Here is a 12,016-nt window from a genome sequence, read left to right as displayed (position 1 = left end):
TTGGTAACATTAGCTTTTGGTATATTTTCTTCACATCCTACAAATTACATTTGACAGTAAAACCAATCCTTCCTTGTCAAATGATCTTTAATAGCAATGTAGTTGTGCTATAATGAGAATGAAATGGTTCTCTAATGAGGGAATGACAGCACAGTGGCAGCTACAATGGTGCGAGCCCTGTGTCCACACTTTCACATCGACAATGGTATAAATCACGCAGACACTTACAACATTTCAATGATGTCATCACCCTCTGATCTGTTAATCGATTAGCTTTCCAATTCAACTGAAAACAGTGGATTTGTCAGTGAGAACACAGAGAGCTGTGAAATGGCCCATTTGGAAACAAGTAATATGTACATTTACTCTTTAACGGGGTGGTAATTGCCAACATTTTAAAATCTGTTTAGAATTATTTTATCTTTATTACAAAATATGATCCCCCTCCCCTCCCCCATTTACTAAGATGAGATATTTATAAATATTAAGGATATGCAAATATTTCAAATACAACGCTGTCGATACACTAAAATGCTGCATCCTCATACCGGTTTCAGCTAGATTACAAGGCACAAGGAAGCACCAGCATCCAAATTGTATTATTCTGTATGTTTGCTATTGATTTCAGTTGTTCTGTATAACTCACTCTGTCTCACTCTCCCTCTCTCCCTCTCCCTCCACCCTTCGTAGTTAACTGGAATGCTGCAGCCTGTGTGTCAAAATAAACTCACCTGTACCAACCGGTTTCACCTGTCTAGGGATCTCCTGACTGGATTCCACTGCTGTCATAAATAGATTAAGATTCTGCTATTACCCCACAGCACAGGGCCACTGATGTTTCTGATCTGGCCTTTGAAGCTAGACAAACTTGAAAAACAACTTGGTACGTTTGTGAAATATCCCAGTTATCTTAATTAACTCATGTGATCATCTTGTTTAGAGTAACTTTGTATTTCATTTTCTATTTCAGTCACCCCACTCTGGTGACTTCTTAAAATTCAGAAGTACATCAGTAAGAAATACTACATTGAACAAATATGCCATTTCTTACATCCACAGGATGCAGTGTTGCAGGGGGGACAGCTTAATGGTTACACTCTGGTGTATTAGCTGAACTCAGAGAGACGACATGGTTGAGAACTCGATGGATGCTAAAGGGGTGCTTTCAGCTCCGCTACTGAAACAGAAAATGATAGATCCTGTGCACTGAATTTGTAAACACCAAGAAGAATCCATTGGTTAATATCAATCCGCTATTGTATACAGGTACCAAGTTGCACTTTAGGTAAGTTACAACAGGTAGCAGGTACCGTTTTCTTCTCCTGCAGCTTTGCGTCGATCCTCTGGGGACAGGTTCACCAGCTGTAGGATGAGGGGTCTCCGAGTCACCACCCCTGTGCCTCTGGGAAGCATGTCCTTCCCCACCAAGCTCTCCAAAACGGAGCTCTTTCCACTGCTCTGGAGAGGAAGGGAAATAATACTGTGCATCACTTACATTATAAACCATGTAGCCTGTAAGAAACCACTGATACAGTCAAAATTCAGCACATCTTATCAGATGCATGTGTACAGATTGCACAGACACAAACTGAAGGTAAAAAAACGGTCAACACATACAGTACAGAGGGCCCTCATAATCACGTAAAAATTGCAGTGCCTCAAATATTTGTTTATCGGATTATAACCAAATGCAATGTATATGGATAGACTGTGTGTATGATAAAAGTTTGGTACAAAATAGTGTGATAGACTGATGGACAGAGAGATCAGCGCATAAAGCATATTCACAAATGTGTGGTTCAAAGCTGAAGTTATCTTTGGACTTACTGTACAGTATAAGTGAAATGAAAAAGTAACTTATTGACATACAGATATGGTCATGTAAATAGATCAAAAGCAGAAAGCATAAAGAGATTGCACAGAGAATATTTTTTATTTTCTTTTTTATTGCAATCTGTGCAACATCTTGGGAACTGTTAATATTTTACAAACCTGAAATATGAACTTTATAATCCTCTACGTATTATTCATGATTTTGATCCACTTCAGGTAGAATAAGTACCATTCACTGTGCATTTAGCCATTAACCAGCTATTATGAATAACATGCTATAGGGGGTTTAAACTACACCTCCTGCAGGGATGGAAATAAAACTCCCATTGCATAGCACAGGGGTTCTTTTTTTGCTGGGCCCCCCTTTGGAAATGTCATGCTACATAGGAATGCTAAATGAAGCATAGACATGCAATCACTATGCCTGCAGTCAACGGCCGGAGCCTTTCTAAAAGTGTGTGTGAGGTGAGGGGGTAGCAACGGTTTTCAGGAATACATTTTTTATTTTTAGCTAATATTAAATGCACTTTTAATTTCAACCAAACATCTCAACTGTAAAATAACCAGATTACAAAATGAAACCATGTAATGGTAATGAAACCATGCAGCCACCCAAGAGCTACAGTGTCGGAGGACAACGCAGCTCTCGGGCAGCTTACAGGCAAGCCCGCAGGCGCCCGGCCAGACTATAGGGGTCGCTGGTGCGCGGTGAGCCGAGGACACCCTTGCCGACCTAACCCTCCCTCCCCCTGGGTGACGCTCGGCCAATTGAGCGCCACCCCCTGGGAGCTCCCGTCCTCGGTCGGCAAAGGAATAGCCTGGACTCAAACTCACGACGTCCAGACTATAGGGCGCATCCTGCACTCTACGCAAGTGCTTTTATTGGATGCGCCACTCGGGAGCCTCGGTTACTCGACAGACAGTACTTGCACATTTAGTTGTACCTTCTTTCCTTTGCTGTCTTCCACAATAAAATCCTTATGATTATGGGCACATTCTTCAGGGATTTTTGTGTGTCTAGGCATGTTTTTACCTTTTGCCACAATTTGCAATTCTATTAAATAAATTAATACAACTTTATCACAGCTCAAACAAGCCACCTGGCTCCCCCACTATGCCTCAAGCTCCATTCACTTCCCATTCCCATCATTTTGTAGACTGCTTGTAAAAAGCAATGCAGTCTTTAATAAATGAAATCTGGGTTCCCTGTATTGAGCCTCATGTTGCTAGCTACCTAGAAACACGCAAAGTATTTTCCTTGTACATTACTAAAGCTCTGTTTGTATTTGTTTTGTGATGAGAAATAGCAGAATCTAAAGAAAAAAATATCTTTTTGCTTTTTAATGACAGGTTTTTCTCAATGCATCAATTACTGTAAAGCCATAAATATTTGCGACCACATGCGAATCACACCCATAAAACCTATTTTGCTCCAGAAATGTTGCCGACTTGTTGCAATATACAAAGTATGTATGCATTTGGAAATTGGTTTCTGATTGCACCTGTACTTGCAGAGGTGCTGACTGACAAACTGTGTGCTGGTGTGTGTGGTCATTTGGGAAAACCAGGTTGAGAACAACACGCGTATTTGTGCCCCTAATGGAACGATCACATCCTTTTGTAACTCCCTGCGCACTGTTCTGTTTGACAGGGCTTGCACGTTTGGTTATTGTGCAAATGGACTGACGTCTTGACGTCACCATCCTTTCCAGCTGTCATCGTCCCTGCATCAGTCATAGCACCAACCAATTGGCAATTACATTCTGGAACACTGACAAGAGACATAACAGTCTCCGATTCTCCTGTTCCTGTTGCAGTCTGAGATACAAATGCTCCAAATGTTGTTGGCCAGCTAACTGTTCAAGGTCTTACATACAGCACAGACAATCACATGGTTCTACTTGATGTGCCAAATTAGTTCCAAATAAATATATTATTTACAAATAAAGTTCTGTTTTTAATCAGATGAACCGACTGGCAGGAATGTAAAGAAATAATCTGTTCTTTGTACTGGGCTCTTAACAGAACGCATACAGACCAGCAAGACGTAACCAGTTGAAAAGCACTACTGTATACATATTCCCAAACTTCATTATTATAGGATTTTGACTAACAGTTTACAGTGTATTTTTTTCCTGGCTGACCAGGTTTTAAAGTGCTCTGTCTAGTATATTTTAAAGTTATGGAAATATCAAAAGACCAAAAGTTTAGGGTCATTCCACACCTAATGGACTAAATGTTTGCGTCCCCACCTCGCTGTCCCAGATTATTTTGATATCACATATGGAAGTACCTGGAAGGGTTTTAGAAAGAATACCAAAATATTAGCTCTCAACTCTCATTATTTTTTTAATTATCGTTATCTGTAGAACATGCAGAACATATAATTTATAATCCCTGCCCGCTGCAAGTAACAGCATTCATATGCAGTTATTTGGTTCACAGTAAATTATTAATAATAATAATAATAATAATAATAATAATAATAATAATAATAATATTTATTTCTTCGCAGACACCCTTATCCAGGGAGACTTACAATTGTTACAAGATATCACATTATTTTTTACACATTATTTTTACATACAATTACCCATTTATACAGTTGGGTTTTTACTGGAGCAATCTAGGTAAAGTACCTTGCTCAGGGGTACAGCAGCAGTGTCCCCCACCTGGGATTGAACCCATGACCCTCCGGTCAAGAGTCCAGAGCCCTAACCACTACTTTCACAGGGGGAACATGCTTGTGCCTCTACAGCTAAAACTACCTCTGGGGAACACAAAACAAACTAGACTGTCAACACAACCTGCTTTATGATCAAGAAGGACGCATGTGCAAGACTGCAGTAAACAGGCTCCAAGGAAATGTATTTCAGTAAACTGAAACTGACAAACACGGACAGATTGATTCACTTTGACAAGACATGTTCAATCGAAAGCAAGGTGACTGAACATATTTATGGTTTACAGAGGAGTTCTTCACCGTATGACCTGAGTGGAATTGATATAGAGAATCCGTATGAAACCACAGCTTGCATGTTTAGCATCACTATCAGTGCGTTTTTCCTGTGTCGTTTTCAACAGCTTGCCCTTGTCTTAGCTTATTAACCTGTCACTTTCAAAAATGTTCACTGCGGCGCTGCTGCTGTTGCGCACGACCCAGCACAGTCATGACTAGTATAATAGACACACACACACACACACACACACATATATATTAAAACATATTGTACATTAAACAAATATGTAACATGGATTATGGGTATATCACGTAAAATGAATATTCTACAGAACAATTTAGCACGCACATATTTTATAAATAAAATTGTATCCTATTACACTAACGGTACATGCATTTACACAAACTTCACAGTACGCTTCATTTTTCACATTTCAGTTCACGAACTAGTGCAATGTCGTTTGTTTTCTATTTTCTATACCGTACAGACGTACCATATTCCTCGGTTATTTTATGCCACTGATAAATATAATAATATACAACCACACGAATTCTGCGTTGCTTGTTTTTACCTGTGTTCCTACAACAGCAATCTGCGGCAGCTGGATAACATCAGACCCCACCGTGTTGAAGACATCCTGAAGTTTGTTTATTACTGGGATAAGAGCCTCCATGTTTCGAGGAAAAGGAGAATTTAGAAAATAAATCGACAACCCTACTGTAGTGAGACACTGAAAGTCATCCAATGTCCCTCACAATTCCACCATTTAACCAACCCGGCCCTCGAGACGACTGCAACACATTTATCCACGCTGCATTCTGGGGCTTGTTGTTCTCGGAGAAGGAACTGCAGCAGCGGTTATCAACTCAGCAGCGAAGAAAATAAACTACAAATCCCAGCGTGCGGTAACGTACGACAATCCCCGAGTCTCCTGGCGCTGGGAAAACTGGGGTTTGTAGTCCTTTATAGGCAACGATGAAGTTGTCAATGTCCCGGGCTTATTTCACGTTTATAATATATAAACAAAGTGTTTTATTGTTGTTTAGGAAAGTATTAGAGACTTTTATTTTGTTTATCAGTTTATCCTCCCTTGAAAGGCATACGGAATTAATGCGCTGTACAGTAGATTAAACAGTTGATAACACGCTCTGTTGATGGAACAGCCAACCTCAAATAATTTTATTTTATTTTATTTTCTGGCTTTCCCTTGATAGTTTACGTGGTTCTAGGTTCTGTTGATCCAATATTGATATGTCCAGTTTTAATGTTTCTCTATATCAGTCTTTACTCTTTCTTAACCTGTCTGTGAGCACATCTGCCCAGGACTTCCTCAGTCCATTCAAATAATGTGCCCAAATGGCATTTCACTGCAGTGACGTTTTCGGGACACAGATTGAATTAAATATAGGGTGTATGGAGCTCTCCATACCTTTTCTTACTGAAAATATATACAACTCCATGAGATCAGGCATCAGTATTGTGTATAGTATCTACAACAATTTTACAGTAAAGGGATTTTACTTTAAAAAAATATATATATTGAACCAGCATGACCAGTTTAAACCAGCACAATACCAGCTCCAACCAGGACATATCAGTTTCACCTATTCCAGGTTTTAGTACAAGCTTGATTAGCCACAGTGAAGAAAAAAAACAAAAGCTACTTGAATGTTTTGCTGATGAGAGGTAACTCACCAATATTGGTTTCTAGCTTGTTTTTGTGCCAATATTTTCACAAAGTATCCATGGTGTGCAAATATAGAGTGATACTAGGTTAATTCTGAGGTTTAAGAATTTTACAAGAACAGTGTATTACAGTTAATTGCTTACACTGTAGCCATATACCCTCTGCGCTTGCCGTAGTTAGTTTCTTATTGAGACCAACCTCAGTATTGATGTACGGCTAACGTTCCAATCCACATTAATGAGGGGCGGGTTTTATGCTAGTAAGGCTACGTTGATGAGGAGTGACAAAATCGTGATAGAGAACAGACGGCACACAGTATACAGTATACGCAGTTTAGGTAAACTAATACTCTGATAGTATCCAGCCTTAATGTGAGAGATTATCGCTATTAATAGAACAGCATATCTGCGTTCATACTCGCCACAGCCTGGAGAGATATTAGTGTTAATAACCTGGTACTACAACACGTCTGGTTGCTTTCAGAAAATCCATGCTAGCAAGCATAAGGTAGGAAACCCTCTGAACTGTAACTGAATCAGATCAGACAAGAAACCTCGCTGGCCTCATGTTAACTTTGATTTGCATTTGAAAATAAAATCTTTGTGGACTTTGTTTCATTTAAAAATAAACTGGATGAAAAAAGAATAGTGTGGTTACAGTTGGCCCAACGACGAGGCCTACCAAAACAAAATTAAATGGCAATTCTGGTTAAACAGGAGTTCTGCTCTGCCTCCTAAACAAAACAAACGCTAAAACAGCTGAGAAGTACAGCTAAATCTGCCAACCTTTTCTGAAGTAGTCCAGATGGCTTCCTTTCCGAGTGAAGATAATCCTAAATGCAGATTGAGTGAACCTGAGGGTTTGTTGTTGATGGAATGGAATGAGAATGTGGACGATACGCTCCCTCTAGTAGCCAAAAACAGAAATAAAAAGCAAATAGACAAAACCAATGCAAACGTCAAAAAAGCACCTATTGCACAGGAAAACTAAGGTAACAAATCCATTCAAGTCATGCTTCAGGATGCATTAAATAAGCTAGTCAAAATTAGCAGACTAGTCTATTGTTTCAGAAAGGATTGCAAGGTGTTTCATATGATATTAAGGCAGTCGGAGAGGATCTCAGAAATGAAGGTATGTGTATTAAAAAAACACGTCAAAACTTGCATGTGGATGATTGTGAGGATAGCATTTGCAAACAGGATAAGCAGATTCATGGTTTGCAGGGAAACACGAAAGACGTTAAACTGGAAATAAGATCTGTCCAGAAGGATGTTCTTCAATAAAGGAACACTGTAATTCCATCGTTGAACAGTAGTAACTGTGACCAAAGTAGAATAAGTGAAGCAAAAACACCCAACAGGGTGGATACCCCATAGCACACCAGTAGGAGGAGCACGCTCCCTGAAAGGTCCTGAAAATGCAGAGAAAACCCAAGCTCTGAGGCTGTCTCCTGAATTAGACCCCAAGGCACCTCCATTTTATCACAGCACCGCCAAATCTGGTACAAAGCCAAAACTCCAACCTTCATCTGGCTATGCTTCATTTAGTGCACCCACATCACGGATGTGGTCACCTACATTATTATCACCTCCAGAATTTGGGACTAAAAATGGCCCAAAAGCAAGAGACATCCTGTCCTCAATAGAAAGATATTTTAGAAGTCAGTATTTCTCAGAAGAACAGTTGCTTTTCCAAATTGACTATCATTTAAAAGGCACGATGGTTTGCTAAGCAGGGAACAAACGCAGAGAGAACTTGAGACCCCCCGGTTTCAAGCTGAACCCCTGGAAATGTTTCTTTTGAGAAAACATGAAGTTTATAGCTTAATTTCTCCCAATAGCGATGAAGCTCAAGTTACACAATATATTATTGGCCGCCTGCACCCCAACCTTAAGATTGTACTGAGGTGAATGGAGCTGACTACATTGGAACAACTTGTAGAAAAGGACAAGGTACTTCAGCAGGACCTGAGGAGGATCTTAAATACAAGAAGACTGGGACCCTCGATTCAAGTAATGCTGGGTCAGAAGCGGACAAAGCAAAACAACCCCATATTAAAGAAACAGATGGAAGGCAAGCACATCTAAAGTCCACTTTTCCTGGACAACCAAAACCACTTTAATCAAATGCTGATGTGGAGTGCCGCTTCTGTCATACGCTTGGACACTTCATGCCCAAAATTGAATTCCAGGTCTCCAGGAAGAGTAATAGCGGTCGCACTAAACCAAGTGCAGACTGGTCACCCGATCCCTCATGACCAGGGAAACTCCATAGGGAAGGCCCAGAATCAGGGGTGGGAGCCTTCCTGTTAGAGTCTGCGGCCCCTGAGCAAGAAATTGTAGCTATGTCTTCTGAACACCTCTCCAAGTCACATACACTGGGGCTGTGGTGGAGAAGAAATGCAGTAACAGAGACAGAAGATGGGCACAATACAAAAATCACACCATGGTCCAGCTATGGAGGGTTACCCTTAGTTGATGTGGAGCTCTGTGGAACAAAAGTTCAAGCTCTCTTAGACTGGCTCCACTCACTGTTTATTGTCCGACAAGCTGCTCAGTTTGTGGGAAGGAAAGAATCGCCAGATGAAGGAGTGGCAAGGCAGTGACGTGACCTTCGCGGCTGATATTAAGTGTCTTCCTTTAGGTGTATTAGTTGTTATCATAACTGCGGGTGGACATTACTGGACAGGAACAGTGTTAGGGATGCAAAACTTAACTGCAGAATGTATACTTGGGGCAGACTTCATTATGAAGTCAAGACTGATCATTAACCTTGCTGAAAATAAGGTATGGTACCCATGCAACTGCTCTGACACTTGCAACACTGTGGCAACGCCCTTGATCGCCACAGTGGGCGAAGAAGCCAAGGAATTGCATAAAGCCAGCGACAGAGTGCAATCCAAATGCACTGAATTAGAAAATGACCACGTTGTACTATCTCCAGATAGGTAAGATCAGCTCTGTAAGTTCCTTCGACAGTATGCAGATGTCATGGATGACAAAATTGTGAAAACTGGTACAGTGCGCCATGCTATCCAGACAAATATCCTTATGCACCTGAGAAAAATAGACCCATCCAACAACAAGTAGAGGAGATGCTCAGCATGGGAGTCATAGAGCCATCCACGTCATCATGGGCTGCTCCAGTTGTCATTGTCAAGACTACAGGCGTCTCAACGAGGCAACACCCACTGATGCATTTCCAATGGTAAACATCATAGAAGTTCTTGACAGCCTACATGGAGCAAAGTATTTCAGTACTATCAACCTCAGAAGTGGATATTGGCAGATTGAGATGGAGCCAGAGAGCAAGCCTCTAAGAGCTTTTATCACTCATCTTGGTCTTTACCAATTCCGAGTAATGACTTTTGGCCTCAAAACTGCCCCAGCCACATTCCAGAGGCTGATTAATGAAGTACTCTGTGGGCTTCTCTTTCGAAATTGTTTTGCATATATGGATGGTGTTGTCATATACTCAGCCTCTTGGGAGCATCACCTACAGGACCTTGCTAAAGTTATTATTATTATTATTTATTTCTTAGCAGACGCCCTTATCCAGGGCAACTTACAATTGTTACAAGATATCACATTATTTTTACATACAATTACACATATATACAGTTGGGTTTTTACTGGAGCAATCTAGGTAAAGTACCTTGCTCAAGGGTACAGCAGCAGTGTCCTCCACCTGGGATTTAACTCACAACCCTCCGGTCAAGAGTCCAAAGCCCTAACCACCACTACATACTGCTGCTAACTAGACCGAGAGAGCATGGCCTTACTTGCAAACCAGAAAAATGTGTTTTCAGCCATCAACAGTTAAAATATCTTGGCCATGTTATATCTGTAGATGGTGTGTCTCCAGATCCAAAACTGTTGGAAGCCATAGACCAATACCCCTGTCCTAGAAAATCAGAAGATATCTGGCAGTACCTTGGACTGTATGGTGGTTTCGTTCAGAACCTCTCTGATCTGGCTGAACCCCTCACTAGGTTACTTAAAAGAAATACACCTTGGAAGTGGACCGAAGATGCTCAGTTTGCCTTCGAAGCTATTAAAGCCCAGCTGAAAGAAGCAACAAACCTCAGTTATCCAGATTTTACAAAAACCTTTATTTTGGAAACTGACGGCACTGGTGTTGGACTGGGTCCTATTCCGTATCAGCTTGATGGAAACGAGAAGGGAGTTAGCACTTCTGCAAGCAAAACCCTTGCTTCAGCGGAACGCAGGAATCATGGAACAGAGAGGGAATGCCTTGCTGTTGTGTGGGCCTGTGGCAAAGTGGTTGATTGTGAACAGGTGCAGAGGTGATGCAGTGTAGGAATAACACAGACAGAGACTGTAATCCGATATGGAAAAGGGGTATTTTATTTTTATAATTCAGGTCTGGTGACCAAAACAATGATCCCCAGCAAAACACAGCAATGTGTAATACACAGGGTTAAATAATAACGGGTTGCAGTCCCAAACAATAAACACAGGTATCTCTCCCACAATATACATACACGGTCACCAGTCCTGGGTGTGTGCTGTCGTGCTCGTGGTGGGTGATACAGTTTAATGAGTGACAATAGTGCAGTGCTTTCCGGGTTTTATGTTGGCCCTTAGTGACAGCTCTGGAACGTGTTAGCCATCTATAAAACACAAGTAACAATTATAGACAAGACAAACAAACCCTCACAATATTTTACAAATGCTGCATGGGTCCTTCCGAGTTATGTTTCATAACCAAAGCGAAGGAACAGATTATGATTCTTCGTCCCCCTTAAATGCTGTCACACAGCTGCAGCTGCCTTTACAATCTGCGGCTGCTACATTGTTTCCCTTCCAGGTCAATACGTTCTTGCAACGGAGTCTTGCCTTCTTCCAGACTGACCGACTTCCCGACTTGGGGAAAGAACTGTCAGGCCAGCCCATCCAAAGACCTCGGTCTTCGCTGCTTAGCGCCCTCACAGGTCGGGAGGGAGATTTACAACCAAGATTCATTATATTTCTGTGACAGGGCCTGTGACAGGGCCTGTAACAGGGCGAGGAGCCCTGTACGTATTATTTATTTGTTTATTTTTATAACGGGGTTTCCCCCTCCGCCCCTGTGCAATTTATTGTTTTGTATTATGATTTATTTATTTGTATTTATATGACGGAGAAGCGCTGTTGATATTGTTTTTGCATTTATTTATTGTATTTAAATATAACGGCAAGAGCCATTCACAGTGTTTGTTATTGTTTTGTTTATTTTTAAACGTGTTCTGGCAGAGGTGAGATTGGTGCTCGTCCTCTGCCAGGAATAAATTAAAAACCTTGTGCAGAAGATGGCCATCTCCCAAGTTAATTAAATGATTAATTTGTTGCTAATCAGGAGATGGTCACCTGTATATAAATCTGCAGCTCTCACCCTCAGGGTGTGTGTGTTAGGAGTGAGAGCGGAGAGAGCGAGAGGAACGAGAGAGAAACGAAACGTAAATGAAAACTTAAGGGATCTGTGAAAGCTACTGCCCAGCCTGACCTTTAAGTGTATTATTTTGTGTTTGAGATTT

At 41.1% G+C, this 12,016-nt stretch overlaps 1 protein-coding gene across 4 annotated transcripts in view; it reads right to left on the bottom strand.

Moving 5' to 3' along the window:
• The window catches only part of LOC117972587 (dynamin-1-like protein), a 38,204-nt gene extending 32,569 nt beyond the window's left edge, over window positions 1-5,635 (bottom strand). For 2 of the 4 annotated variants that reach the window (XM_059026816.1, XM_059026817.1), the window contains exons 1-2: window positions 5,365-5,633; window positions 1,311-1,458 (exon numbers count right to left, since the gene is read on the bottom strand). In XM_059026816.1, the coding sequence (XP_058882799.1) occupies window positions 1,311-1,458; window positions 5,365-5,466 (250 nt within the window). In that variant the 5' untranslated portion in view covers window positions 5,467-5,633. Of the gene's footprint in view, window positions 1-1,310; window positions 1,459-5,364 lie in introns of all 4 variants that reach the window. The other 2 variants (XM_059026818.1, XM_059026819.1) reach the window with 2 other exon arrangements.
• Between the last annotated feature and the right edge of the window lie 6,381 nt (window positions 5,636-12,016).

This window comes from Acipenser ruthenus, chromosome 7 (genome assembly GCF_902713425.1).
Source record: "Acipenser ruthenus chromosome 7, fAciRut3.2 maternal haplotype, whole genome shotgun sequence".
NCBI lineage: Eukaryota > Metazoa > Chordata > Actinopteri > Acipenseriformes > Acipenseridae > Acipenser > Acipenser ruthenus.
The sequence above is the reverse complement of the archived record's forward strand: the minus strand, read 5'-3'. Positions and strand labels throughout refer to the sequence as shown.